Source organism: Paramormyrops kingsleyae, chromosome 11 (genome assembly GCF_048594095.1).
Source record: "Paramormyrops kingsleyae isolate MSU_618 chromosome 11, PKINGS_0.4, whole genome shotgun sequence".
Classification (NCBI taxonomy): Eukaryota; Metazoa; Chordata; class Actinopteri; order Osteoglossiformes; family Mormyridae; genus Paramormyrops; species Paramormyrops kingsleyae.
The window spans coordinates 28,773,213-28,787,379 of record NC_132807.1 but is presented as its reverse complement, the minus strand read 5'-3'; the positions used below and the strand labels follow the sequence as shown (position 1 = coordinate 28,787,379).

At 43.6% G+C, this 14,167-nt stretch overlaps 3 protein-coding genes and 1 long non-coding RNA gene across 5 annotated transcripts; 2 read left to right on the top strand and 2 right to left on the bottom strand.

The window, feature by feature from the left end:
- Positions 1-1,809: 1,809 nt before the first annotated feature.
- Positions 1,810-5,258, bottom strand: LOC111832728 (uncharacterized). The gene is made up of 2 exons (XR_002835577.2): positions 5,114-5,258; positions 1,810-3,195 (listed from the first exon to the last, which is right to left on the bottom strand). It is a non-coding gene; the product is annotated as an uncharacterized lncRNA (long non-coding RNA).
- nob1 (NIN1 (RPN12) binding protein 1 homolog) lies at positions 5,184-8,634 on the top strand. Of its 2 annotated transcripts, none has more exons than XM_072718369.1 (9): positions 5,184-5,265; positions 5,626-5,758; positions 5,883-6,016; positions 6,095-6,166; positions 6,488-6,613; positions 7,017-7,226; positions 7,308-7,405; positions 7,529-7,673; positions 7,819-8,634. In XM_072718369.1, the coding sequence occupies exons 1-9, from the start codon at positions 5,197-5,199 to the stop codon at positions 8,086-8,088; spliced, it is 1,257 nt and encodes a 418-aa protein (XP_072574470.1). In that variant the 5' UTR covers positions 5,184-5,196; the 3' UTR covers positions 8,089-8,634. The 2 variants fall into 2 exon arrangements, with proteins under 2 accessions (XP_072574470.1, XP_023646157.2); XM_023790389.2 differs by having other exon boundaries at positions 7,011-7,226.
- cog8 (component of oligomeric golgi complex 8) lies at positions 8,593-11,785 on the bottom strand. Its single transcript, XM_023790387.2, has 5 exons — positions 11,457-11,785; positions 10,808-11,015; positions 9,878-10,696; positions 9,430-9,598; positions 8,593-9,080 (listed from the first exon to the last, which is right to left on the bottom strand). The coding sequence occupies exons 1-5, from the start codon at positions 11,783-11,785 to the stop codon at positions 8,824-8,826; spliced, it is 1,782 nt and encodes a 593-aa protein (XP_023646155.1). The 3' UTR covers positions 8,593-8,823.
- A 167-nt stretch (positions 11,786-11,952) lies between these two features.
- nip7 (NIP7 nucleolar pre-rRNA processing protein) lies at positions 11,953-14,035 on the top strand. Its single transcript, XM_023790390.2, has 5 exons — positions 11,953-12,176; positions 12,346-12,432; positions 12,542-12,680; positions 12,843-12,983; positions 13,367-14,035. The coding sequence occupies exons 1-5, from the start codon at positions 11,953-11,955 to the stop codon at positions 13,484-13,486; spliced, it is 711 nt and encodes a 236-aa protein (XP_023646158.1). The 3' UTR covers positions 13,487-14,035.
- Positions 14,036-14,167: the final 132 nt, after the last annotated feature.

The window sequence follows — 14,167 nt, the reverse complement described above, 5'->3', positions numbered from 1 at the left end:
GTTATATTCGAAGTGCATTTGCCTCATCTGTCAGTCTACCATTGCTATTCCGAAGAAGGGGAATGTGCAGCGGCATTTTCGGACTGTTCATAAAAACTACGACAGTAACTTCCCTCCGAAAAGCAAGCTGAGAAATAAAAAGGTGAAGGAACTAAAGTCCCAGTTCAATTCAAAAATACTTTATTTATCCCAAAGGGAAATGAATAATAGTAGTAATAATAATAAAAGAATACTCAATATTTTTATACATATAAACATGTTTAGCATTTTTATAGTAGGTAGATCATTTTGATTTAGTCATTTATAAGTAGCTCACAAGCTGAAAAAGTGCAGGCACCCCTGCATTAGAGCAACCGATATTTGTAACTATTTCCAGCAGTATCAGACTAAGTACAAATTTTGCCTGTTTTGAAATACAACTAAGTTGGAACATATATCTGATTATGCCTCAGTCTGCACACTTCACCTGGTTCTCCATCCTGACTTCTGACAGATGATAACCAGATCCACATATTAGCTGACCCTCCTCTCCAAAGCTTCACCAAGTGATCTTCCCACCGGATTGTTAACTCCACCAGTATGACTTGCTTGGTTGATTCAGACACATGATGGACAATGTCTGGGTGTAGCAGGGTGTGTCCAGCACACCCTGCTACATGTGACGTCGCCTCTACCAATGGCGTCCATGCATCCAGCTCGCCGTGCTGCCTGTGTCGTCTTCCTTGTATGACCCGCTCCCTGCCTTCTGGTTGCCTGGCGATTGGAGGGAGCGGTGGCACCGGCTTGCCATCTCCCCCCTGCTCCCCGTTCGTGTCTCAGATTTAACTGTATTTGACTCTCCCTGCCAGCCCCTGGAGGATGGGTCCCCCCTTTGAGTCTGGTCCCTCCCAAGGTTTCTTCCTTCTAGGGAGTTTTTCCTTGCCACTGTCGCCTATGGCTTACTCACTGGGGGCTTTGGGTGGGGATGCTGTAAAGCGCTTTGAGACAATGTAATGTTGTGATAATGCGCTATACAAAAATAAATTTGTTTGTTTGTTGTCTGGTCACAGGGTGGTGGCTGCAATGTGGTTAGGGAACTTAAACTGCTGTCTTAGTTCCACCAATAACTGCCAGTCTCTTACTAATGCCAAAATGCCTGCAGATGATGATCTCTTGGCAGGATTTGGCTGCTCTCCAGTTCTGATGAAGATATGATGGGCTTGGAAGCCCAGGGTGTCCATTAGCTGATCGAGGCAGTTTGAAATGGCTTCTGGATATGGCCCCGAGCCATAAACTTTAGTGGCCTCCACCACCACATGGCACTTTATCATAACAATGAATGAATGATTTATACAAACCATAATCGAGACATGAGTACACCACCAAAGACAAGTACAATAGCTTTTTCCTATAAACTGTGACATTTTAATAAGTATCATAAGTATTTAATAAGTATCATGCCCCCAGATCTCCTGCATCCCTGACCTCTCAGCCTTGCAGGACTGCCCAGTGAACAGGCAGCTTGTTAGTCATAGTTGTTGCCATCCTATAGATACCGACCATTCAAAAAACGTATCAGCGACGTAGCGCCGACGTACTTATGCTGACTGGGTGTTTCCGGTGAATGTCTGCGGCCTGTACTATGAAGCGGGGTTACTGGCTTTTCCGAGTAACTTGTCGGATTTAAGGTACCACAGTTTAAATGGACTTCATATTCGTTCACTTACAAGGGGCAATGGAAGGACATCTTCCATTCAGCTGTGTAGCGGATTTCAATCTGCGTTGTGTAGAATTTTCTTTTCCAAGTACTGTATGATGGACACGACCAAGTCAACAGTTATGAGTTTATTCCTGAACAGAGAGATTACAAATGTATACATATAAAATAAAAAGCAAAGAAAATTAGGGAGCAGACCACACATACCTTACACCCGCGCGCCATGTGTTGAAAGGAAAGAAAAATAGGGTTTCTTGCCCCTTGAACCAGGGATATGGATTAATCCATATCACAGAGGGGATAATTATGCAAGAAAATAATAAACACTCGTGACAGCACTTCAACAACAGAAATGCGGATTAACTTTCATAATTACGGGGTATCACACACCAAAAAAGCAACATCCGAAAGAATATAAATTAAAAAAATAAACAGATGTATCCCTTCCGATTACAAACCCCTCCAGCCACAGGTAAAAGTGACGTATGGACTGCGAAAATAAATAAACACAATTAAAGAAAAACGAATCACTCAGACATTCAACAATTAAACAAATAATTAACTAATCTAGTTCCACCAACAACTGCCAGTCTCTTACTAATGCAAAAAAAATCCTGCAGATGATGATCTCTTGGCAGGATTTGGCTGCTCTCCAGTTCTGATGAAGATATGATAATCTTTGAGGGTCGGCACCGCTTTGACCATTCAAGTCCTTTGCTGATTGCTTCCGCGATGGTCCTCAGATCCTGATTGTACCTCCATTGATACCTTCCCTCTCCAAGTGCCCTCGTACATCTGCTTATAATGTGTTCTAGGGTCCCTCACTTGGAACACATTGGGCATGCTGGTGTCTGTAATGCCATAAGTGTGCAGATTTGATGGGCTTGGAAGCACATTGTATACTGTCTGAATGAGAAATCCAATGTGGTGAGGCTCGGCTTTCCAGAGCTCGGACTAAGTCATTTTCCTCTCAACATCTTCTCCTCCACTGCTGCTCTCACCTCCCCCTCAACTACAGGTTAGCCATCATCTGAACACATGAATCTCTCTGCTGTACCACTTTTCTGCTCTTAATATCTTGAATTCTTCCTCCAAGGATTTGAAGGACAGTTGAAGTTTGTTGTTAGGACTGTAGCATGCAATGCTGTTCAGGCTCTTTGGCAGCCCCAGCCATCTCCTGAGATGACTACTGACCTTTCTCTCCAAGGTCTCTTTGGTTGAGAGTGGGACTGCATAGACAAGTAGGGACCACAAGATTCTGGGTAGGGTGTCATGAGTGTCATAATGGATGGTTGCCTTGCACAGATCTCATTCTGGGCCCTCTCCACTCTAGTTCAGCAAACTTAGTGAACAAGTTCATGTCAAGAGAAAATAGTGTCTTGGAGACAGTGCACCATGCAATGAAGCCAATCTTGACCTTGTCCCAGCTTGATGGTACTGCCCCTGTGGAGACCCTCATCCTGAATTGGTTGTAATAATCAGCAATAAGTTCTTGGATCCTGTTGGGGACGTGATGTTTAATCAATAGTCAATATAAGCTGCACCAGCCAGGTTACCTCTGTTCTGTGTTAAATCACTTTTAAAATCTGAAGCATTCTGGATAATTTAGTCATAACATTCTCAATGGTATAATGTTTTGGAAACGTCAATCTCATTATCTTTTGCATTATTCATTCTCGATAAATGAAATACATTTACATAAGGACTGAAATACTACTAAGGCAATAATAAAGTTTTTTTTAACGTATAACATCAGACAGAATATATATTTTTATTTCTACCAATTAAAGTGTTTGGTTTACCTACAACTCAATAGGATTAATTTAATTTTCAACTTCACAGATTTTATACAAGATATCACTTCGATTTAGTGAATCTGAAATGAAATTTGTCCTCTCAAGTAACAATAAATACAGCATGTTTCCTCCTTTGTTTGGTCCACTAATTTTATGCAACACATAGCTGTTTAAAGCACGTCTTTAAATAAACAACTAGCAGAATGATTTCCCTCTACTGCATGCCAAAATACTGCAATGGATACTTCCTGTTTCATAGCAAATGCATCCCTTGCACAATTTATTACACTACTGGGCAGACTTTTGAGGGACCGTGCGTTCTAACATCCTGCTACATCATCTGTGCAAATGAAAGGAAACTGTCACGGCCGCTGCCAAATGAGTGAATCTACTTGCTATATTATAATGCCGATTTCTTGAAAAACGGGATTGTGTGGGGAGACACAACTGTTTCATTTTATTCTCTTTTGCACATGCGGGGTCTTAAGAATGGTGAGGCTTGAAAGAGTTGAAATGTTCTGCGTATGCGTGAACCGGAAGGGGCCTGAGAGTTACAGATAAACTGTAACAATCAGTTATAGTTTATCATACTAATATAGTGAATCAGCCACCACAATTTTAGTATGTGTGAAACTAGTGATGTTAAGCTTGACACTGAAGCTCCGAGGCATGTGTAAAAAAAAAACGATACAGTGCGTTCTGAAGCAGAACTTCGATGCTTCTTCCATTCTACCCTAAACACGTGACCATTGTGATCCGAAGCTTCATTCTGTGCTCAACCATGTGACTGCTTCAGAAAAGTGAAAATGAGGCACGAACCTCAGTGACCCCAATATACCACGTACTGAAGACCCTTTGAGGTTCTGGGATATGCACCAGGCTGTGTATCCACACTTATACGAACTTGCAGTACAGTTTTTATGCACTCTAGCGTCCTCCGTTCCATGTGAGCGGGTATTCTCCAAAGCAGGAGAAGTGGTGAATAAAAAACGTAACCACTGTTGAACAAATACTGTTCCTGAATAATAATCTGTAGACTAATGGCCCCTCTTCAGTTACACAAGCACCCCTTCCCAGTTAAGTCAATGGTTTCCCAGTCCACAAGAAGTCACATTCAATTTACCAAGGACATTAATGTTCATGACACACTACAGACCATTAGAATTTTTGCCAATTGCTAAATATTCAGATTCACTGCACTCACTCAAAATTAAGTGTTATTTCCTTATTTGACCACTTGGTGTCACTAATGGTCACCATTTCGGAAGGCTTCGAGTACTGAACCATTTTTCGACACACTTGAAAAGGTAGCTTCAGTGCTTTGAAAAGCTTCATTTTGCCATCACTATGTGAAACTATTATGCAACACCAAGTGACCAATTATTTTGGATGGGGTCGTGGTAGGGTTACAACACACGACAGAGGTACACCCTTTATGGGATACCATTTCGTCACAGGGCACATACATACAGATGACTTTAAAATAGCTGGTGCTAGTGCACGATGCCCACTGGAAGATTACATTAGTTTTCTACTTCGGACTTTTAAAATAATACGTCACCTACTACAATATACATTATAGACTGATTACTTGGGAAATGTAAATCAAACAAATACCCACCCAAATGAACAGCTTCAGGTTTCCCGGAAGAACGCGAGAAGTGACGTACTTCCTGCGTTTGATTGGATGCGCAGGATTTCAAGATGTCTGCTACCATGGTGGAGCATGTTGTGGCTGATGCGGGAGCTTTCTTAAAAAAGGCACCGTTACAGGTGAGAGGGACAGCATTCTCGAACAAATAACTTTGTTTTACACGTGAAAAGATATTTATGAACTACTTATATCTGTTTAGTGCGCGGCCATTTGTTAATTTTTTTTTACACAATATACAGTTCTGTATCTTCTCGTGGAAATGTTTACATAATACACGGTAACAGTAAATCGATTTAATTCACAGCACTTCCTTGATCATTTTTCTTAAATATGTTTATACTTTGATAATGAGCTATGGAACAAGTTCATATAAAACATCTCAAACGGAACTTAATGTTCAAATCCTTACTCTATGTCCACACTGTCAGCTGTCATTAATCCCCCATCATTCTAACTCGGAATGTGATTGTTATTTACAGGATATCGGGAAGAATATTTACACCCTGAAGGATGTCGTTGAGGAAATACGGGACAAGCAGACCAGACGAAATCTCGCTTTTCTGCCATATAAACTTAATTTCAAGGAACCCTTCCCAGAATACATTAGACTAGGTGATCCGTTAACTTAATCTTATTGTTTAATGTCTAAAAATGCATTATTTCAATTGTGAGGAAAAACTTTAGACAGGCGGGACACATCGAAGTTTTCTTCTTTATTAATTGTTGTTTGTTATAGTGACTGAATTCTCCAAAAAAACTGGAGACTACCCCAGCCTCTCAGCCACCGACATCAAAGTATTGGCTTTAACTTACCAGCTAGAAACGGAAACCGTTGGATCTGCACACCTGAAAAAAGACCCGGACGTTAAAGTAAGTAAACCAGCTCATAGCGAAATAACTAAAAAGTTGAAAATTCATGGTATTAATAATACAGTCATCTGGTCACAGATCACTTTATGCGGCACACAGCGCCACCCAGAGGCCCCTGTTGACATTGCAGGGTTTCATCTTCCATCGAAGGTAAAGATGATCAGGCTAATCCAGTCAATACACTATGGGCCGGTTTCCCGAACTAGGATTAAGACTAGTCTTGGACTAAATTGCCGTTTCAATGGAGATTCACCATTGTAACTCAAAGCTAGTCTAGGCTTAGGCTTAATCCTTGACTGGGAAACTGGCCATATGAATAAAATTTTGCACTGATGATACTCAGTCCTTTTGACTTAAATATTTTTTGTAATGTATGCAAGTTAAAGTATTTGATCTGTAACTTGTTTTGTGAAGCCCTTTTGTAAAGTTCAGAGTAACACTAAAATGATTAATTGCATTGATCCTATGCAGGCAATACTGGGAAAACCAACTGCGCCCCCCCAGAGCGTTCAGGATACTGAAAGTGCAGAGTTCAACAGCTTCCAGTTCTGGAGGAACCCCCTGCCCGCCATTGAATCTGACCTGCTGGACCTGCTGGTGAGGAGAGCTGCTTATGGCCAGAATCGACATTGTTTGGGCCTTAATCGTACTGTTCCATCCAGGAGTGTGGAGCCCGTCCCAGGCAGCACAAGACAGAGTGCTTTATTTGAATTTTCTCATTCCCTGCAGAAAAGGTGTGATCTGCAACTTATTCTGCTTCTGGTTATGGATGAATGTAGATTGTTAAAATCCACAGTAACTTGCATTCTCATTACATATATATTTTTTTCTTTTACTGCCAGTAATTTGAGCACAATAGAAAACCAGTTGATATTCTGAAGATGTCAGCTGCTTACCTTGTCCCACAGTTTGGGGAGGGGCGGTTGTTTCACTGTGGGCATGATTATGTTCGGCTAAGGCTTTAATGCTGCAGTCGGTTCATCTCTCTTCAAAGGGACAGGATTTACAGCCGCAGTCTGAAGCGGAGAATGCTGAGGAAGTCGGAGGGTTCAAGGAGGGTAATGAATTGGACGATGAGGAGGAAGAGGATGATGACGGTGGAGGCTGGATCACTCCCCATAACATCAAACAGGTCCAGATGGACATGGGTGTGTTTGAATCTCCTACAGATATCAGAGTTGGCTGTGTGACCACTGACTTTTCCATGCAGGTAAGGCTGACTGTTCAAGCCTTTTAAATTACAAAAGCATGCTCTGCATTTGTCTAATGAAGATATTCCCTCATTTTCCAGAACGTTCTCATTCAGATTGGGCTACATGTCCTGTCTGTGAATGGGATGCTAATCAGACAGACCCGGAACTACATTTTGCGCTGCCATGCCTGCTTCAAGTGAGTTAAGCAGAGTGACAGCACATATGCTAAGGGTCTCCAGTAGACCGTAAGCTCTGAGTGGTTGGAAATGCTGTAGTGGCTTTTTTTTTGTCATCAAAATGATATGGCTGTCCATCTTAGAACCACAACAAACATGACCAAGATCTTCTGTCCGAACTGCGGGAACAAGACGCTGAAGAAAGTTGCAGTGACGATCAATGAGGATAGCAGCATGCAGATGCACTTCTCCAAGAACCCCAAAGTGCTTAACCCCCGGGGTCTGAAGGTTGGTTGGTGGGGGGTGTAAATACCAGAGGGAGGGAATCTGAGCCTCAGAAGTCCTGCGGTAAACCCTTTGGGTACAAAATTATACATTTTGTTTTACTCCCAATGCGATGGTAATGTACATCCTCTGGCCTTATTTCCGACAGCACTCCCTGGCCCTGCCGAAAGGGGGCAAGCACAGCAGCAATCCTCACCTTGTGGAGGACCAGCGATTCCCCCAGCAGCGACTGTCTCGCAAAGCCAGGCAGAAAACCGATGTCTTCGACCCAGATTACGTGGCCAGTGGCTCCCCTTTCGCCGAGAATGATATCTACAGCCGGGCCGCGAACCTGCAGCTGCGGGATTCTCAATGTGGAGGGGGGCGTCGCCGTGCTAACCCTAATGCGGCACGCAAGAAATTTGTCAGGAACAAGTAACGGCTGTTTGCAATGGGGGGGGGGGGGATGTAACTAGTGTCCTAAGGCCACCAGGTGTACTGCTTGTGATGCAGGGTTAACTTGGTTGTTTCTCAAACTCATCAACTATTCAGTTCAGTCCCCTAGTAATGGCTAAATCAAGCTTCATGAACCATTTGCTGTATTTTCTGACCCCACTAGATGGTGCTCTTGGTTAACTTTGGGGCATGCTTTGAGCCTTTTTTTGAACAGAGAGCACCATCTAGTGGTGTCAGAAAATACAGCAAATGGTTCATGAAGCTTCATTTGGCTGTCACTGCTGTCCCCCATGTTTATACTGCTGGACTAAGGCTAAAGCTGGTACAGGTTTTACTGGCTTGATTGTGCTGGAGGGAGGCAGACAGCCAGGTTGCCAGGAATTAACCTTCACGAGCTGCGAATTTCGGTCCAGAGAAACTTACGAGCATTAGATACTAATGCATTTTTTTTCAAGTTCTGAAATGTTTTGTAAATGTACACTTGCCCTTTTTAAAACTCAAAGCAATAAACCCATATTTAATATCAGAACTGATTTGATTAAATTCACACTAACAGACACAACATTGACCAATCAGCATGTTAAGTTTTTCCCACTTATCAAGACCCAATATACAATATATTCTTCAGTAGAGTCAAGCATGCTTCTCACAGTGCTCTGGAACAAACTGGACTTTTCTTGTGGGAAAGCCCATGTAACTTTATGGTTTCATTCAACAGTCACCCTGACAGCTCGGCAATCTCTCCAGCTGCAGATCCCTCCCTAACGGCTGTGAGCACAGTGTCCTCTGCAGATGTCACAGCTATCTTAGAAGCTGGGTCTAAGGGCATAAGGTCTGGGTTTGGCAGATCGCTCAGGTCAGCGACAGAAGAGTCTGTTTCCTTCTTCGGCAAGACAAACTCCAATGGCGCCAGTACCATGTCCACATTGATGCAGCCCAGACCATTGCACTTGTGGACCTGTGTTGGGGGTATACCTAAAAAAAAATAAAAAAGCCAAACAGCATATTGACAAATGCTCTGTGCTGCACGGCACATCTTATTCTAACCAGAGAGGAGATACCTGACCATCTTTTTGTGGTGTTTACCATGAACAGCCTGTAATAGTGGCTATGAATGCATGAAGATCTAATGAGTGCAACACATATGTCCTGCAGGGAAATTAAGAAAACAGGAGTGTATTTTGTGGTATGAAACCTAACTTTTATCCTACACGATATGTAGTATCAATTAATTTAGTGTTCTAAGAAATGCTTCCAGTAGCGATTTTGTGCTTGTGTGTGTATGTGTGTGTAACCAGGGCAACATCAGCATCAATGTTCCTACCGAGTATGAGAGCTAGCTGAGCAGGGGGGAAGACGATTTGCAGACAGCGATTGAGAAATGGCATTATGTCCTCGGCGAAGGCACAGCAGAACTGAACGAAGAGCTCGCGTTCCCGGCTGCTGAAGGCTGCCTCCTCAGCCCGGTGGAAAACCAGGATCAGTTTGGTCACCTGTGGAAGACTTTGGCTTAGACACCATAACACTACTCCATTGGCACATGATGTACAAAGCAGCTTAGGTGCAGCAGCATGAGTACTGCACAGACAGCTCTATGAAGCTCCTGCAAACCTGAAACCATATCGGTTTAATAAAGGAAAACATGGATCCTACCGATTGTGAATTTATTATTAGACTACTGTATTGCTTTTTGGTACCATCACAAAAATATGCACCCATTACCACACACGGGAGGGCCAAAGCCATTAGCATAAGCAGAATCTCACACAAACCTTAACGAGAGCATCTTCCAGGCATCTGGTGACACCCTGAGCCAAGGCTATGGGGCAGCACAGGCGCAGGTCGTTGAAGGCGGTCAGGATGTTGTTGAGAAAGCAGGCCAGGGGAGGGAAATCCAGGAGGGTCATGGGGGGCTGTAGTGTGCCGGGCTGCACACTAGGTGGCACAGGTGGGATGGTACTGCCTAGCATGGTGGGGAAGGAGATGAGCGTATAGTGATTCATGTCCTCCTGAAACTTCTCCACAGCCTCCTGCATCGCCCGGTGGAATGTGTCCTTGGCAACCTGCTGGAACATGGGGGCCAACTGGCCCCGAAAGTCTGCCCCCACCCGACTAAAGGAGAGACCAAAATACATGCACTGGCCCAACAGGGAGTCTAGGCGAGCACCGACTCCACGCTGCAGGTCCCGCTCCAGGGTCTCCAAGAACTCTGCTACCTTCTGGACCACCCAACCATGGAAAATGGCGCTCTCATTCACTGCCTGTCCTGCAGGGGCCAGCAGAGGGTCCTCGTCCGAGAAGATGGCTCGGTACTGTGTGATGATGTCGAAGAGATGCACGCGGCAGGCTTCGATGGTCTTGGTTATGTGGATGTAGGGGTCGTCGTCAGGGATAGCGGACAGGATGGAGCGCAGCCAACTGCCTCGCGTCTGCAGGAACTTCACTCTGAGCTCCGCCTCCGTGAACACATCCATTCGGCGGAGGTAGCCAATCACACGGAGGCAGACGGGCAGCTGGGCATTGCTGCGCAGCTGCTGCAGTAGCTGGCTCAGCATGAGCTGCGCAGATTGACGCACTTCATGCACAATGCTCTGTAAGAGTAAGAGGCACATCATTTATGTTTTAGGGGACAGTATGAGTAATGAAGACGGTATGTATGCTTTTGAAGTCGAGCCGTTTGCCTGTCACAGAATGGCTGCTACCTGGATAACAGGCAGGGAGGTGTGCTTCTTCTCCAGCCTCTTGACATAGGCTGCCAGCTCCAGGGCTTCCTCGTAGTAGCCGTTGCGGACACACGTGTCCATCAGCTGAGGGATCTCCAGTATCTCCAGGATCTCCGTGTGGCGATTCAGTGTCAAACTGTTCATGCGACGGCTGACCCCGATTTCCTCGGCTTCCTTGACGAAACCCCTGTGCCCAATGACACACAGCAGCAAAACTTATCAGCGTCACCAACTAAATTTGGTTAGCTGGCTGGACTGAGATTTTCCATTAGACACAAATCCGCACGCACGGGTGCTCGCATTTACAACAGTTGTATTAACTTTTACATAGTAAGTATGTAGGGCTTGCAAATTACCCGGGTTTTTGTTGTGGCTAATTCTAGGTTTATGATGGATTCCTATAGATTTGACGTAAGATTTCTTGCGTAAGAGTCAGAAAATGTGTCACGGCGGATGCGTGAAAGTAACTCTATAACAGGCATATGGCGGAAAACACACCACAACCGATTAGAAATGATAAACCTTTATTAAAAATTGTCTACCTAGTTGTGTCAGTGAATTTATATGTCAGTTGTCATAGTAATCCTTTCTTGTATTTAAATGATTGTATAGATGTATTATCACACACCTGCATTTTTCCCCAAAACTTGGCAGTTTTTCGAGTAACTTGGAGACGCTGCTCTCCACACGGCCGAAGTCCCGGTATATTTCCTCGGTGCAGTCCGCAGTGCGGATGAAGGTTTTATAGTTGGAGAAAGCCAGCTCCCGTGTCTGCTGCAGGATCTGCGCCCGCTCCTCCGACAGCCTCTCCGGTTCGCGGCTCAGCTTCTCCACGCCATACGAGCTCAGTTCCGACAAATACGCAGCAAAGTCTGGGTTCTCTCGCCAGTTGTCAGGAAAGCTGTCTTTGAAAATAGACGCTAGAATACTTTCATCTTCCACGTCCACAGCCGCCATCTTGGTAAGGTGCCACTTTTAATTTGTGCTGTCAAACTTTATTTACAACCTCTTCGTACACAGACAGGGAAATCAATGCAAGGAACGTCGACATTGACGTACAGACTCTACGCGACATATAATAAAACTTAGCATTTCGTTAAATACAGCATATTTCACGTCTAAGAATGTTAAATATTCACTACATTTTAGACCCCGCATACCGAATGTGTCGTCACACAATTGCTTCCTGTTTCCGGTTGGCCTCTTCCGTCTTCGGGACCCACGTGTGCCTGGTTTCTGCAGCAGTTGAGCAGCTAAAACCATTATTTTGTATTATACTGTACATTATAAACATGCGACCCTTAACGGATGATGAAACCAAGATCATGTTTGAAAAACTTTCAAAGTAGTAAGTGTCTGTCTGTATTGCTGAATTTTGTGTTATATTCGTGATACCTATTGTCAATGTGTTAACGTTCAGTTTGGAACTGTATCGCAATTAAGTGGCTTAAAAACAATAAGTTGATTGTTATCCCGAAGCCATGTACAATTATATCGAAATAATTTTGTCTTCTTAGTATTGGGGAAAATATTAAGCTGTTAGTGGATCGACCAGATGGGACATACTGCTTCAGACTTCACAAAGATCGCGTGTTTTATATAAGGTAAATACTAACACATTTAAATATACTATATTTAATTCACGTATTTCTTGTTAATTGGCGTTTCTCGTTGTTATATACATAAGTGTTCTCTACGTTTTTTTTTCACTAGTGAAAAGATTTTGAAATTGGCCACCAATATATCTCGGGATAAGCTGGTGTCAGCAGGCACCTGCTTTGGGAAATTCACTAAGACCCAGAAATTCCGCCTCCACATCACTGCGCTGGACTTTTTGGCTCCTTATGCAAAGGTAAATTAATCTTTTAAAACCCTTTTCTGCCGACCATGCAAAGTAGTCTCATAACGGGACTCGCAATGTTTAGACGTGTCCTGTTTTGGATAAATGACCTCTACACCGCAAAAGTAATTGGACACGTATACAAATCTGATTTGTTTTGTGGTATTTCTGTAGTTTAAAGTGTGGGTGAAGCCCGGGGCGGAGCAGTCCTTCTTGTATGGAAACCACATTCTCAAGTCCGGCCTCGGCAGAATTACGGAGAACACGGAACAGTACCAGGGAGTGGTGGTATACTCTATGGCAGACGTTCCATTGGTAAGGATTTTTCTCAGTTGTTTAGCATTGTTGCTACCAGCAGGGGCGTTGCTAGAGATTTTGGGCCCCATGAAAGCATATCATATTAGGCCCCCCAGTCCAAACCAATCCAGTTATTTTCCTAATTTTTTAGGGCCCCTGTCACTCAGGGGCCCTTGGAATCGTCCTAGCTTTCCTCCCCCTTACGGCGCCCCTGGCTACCAGTACATTAAACTAGCCGATATCTTCACAGAAGAGGAAAATGCACAAAACAGTGAATCACTCGCGATATTATTACTCTAAATGAATTAGTAAGTATACTGTTGTCTTGGAGGAACAGAGTGATATCAGTATACCACCTAGGAATGCTTGTTTTTCACTGAGTGTGTCCTCTCACTCCCCAGGGGTTTGGAGTGGCAGCAAAGTCCACACAGGTGTGCCGGCATGTGGACCCAATGTCCATCGTGGTGTTCCATCAGGCAGACATCGGGGAATACATCCGATGTGAGGATACTCTCACTTAAGACTGCAGTGAGGACTGGGGAGAGTGTGGAGATCCAGTCCATTTTGCACAAACGAACTGTTTTGGGATCGTCAGCATGGACAGTTGATTTGCGGCCGGTCTGCCTGGTGCACCTCCTATTGTCACTTTCTGCGGTTTCACCAGGAATTTCTGTCATAACCCAATATTCTTCTTGACTGAAATAAAACTTTTTTTTTTTTTAACGTAACAGACTGTTGGTTATCCTTCACAAATTCACTTCTTGGCTCAGCAGTTTGTGGTTTTGATGCCCTGTGAAATCTACCTAAAACCAGCTGATGTTTTGTTTAGGACAGTGGTTCTCAATGGGGGGGGGCACATAATTTGAGAAGTGTAGAAAAAAATAAAACATTGCTGGGGCTGGGAAGTAGCCAAAATCAATGTTTTTGCTATATCGATATTCACCATATTGAATCAATATTTTTTTCAAAATGAAATGTAGGGTGACACAATACTGTGTATCAATATACAATTTACTGTGTTAAAATTTGTTCTTTGCTAAGGATTTTAATAAAAATCAATAGGATGCAAACAGCACGTGAGCTTTGGGCATGATTTCAGGCTTCTGAAATTAGATTCATTTGCCAAATAGGTTTTAAACTTAGATTTTTGTTCATAAACATTCACCTTCTGTTTTGAGAGCAATGTCATAAATTGAGAGAAG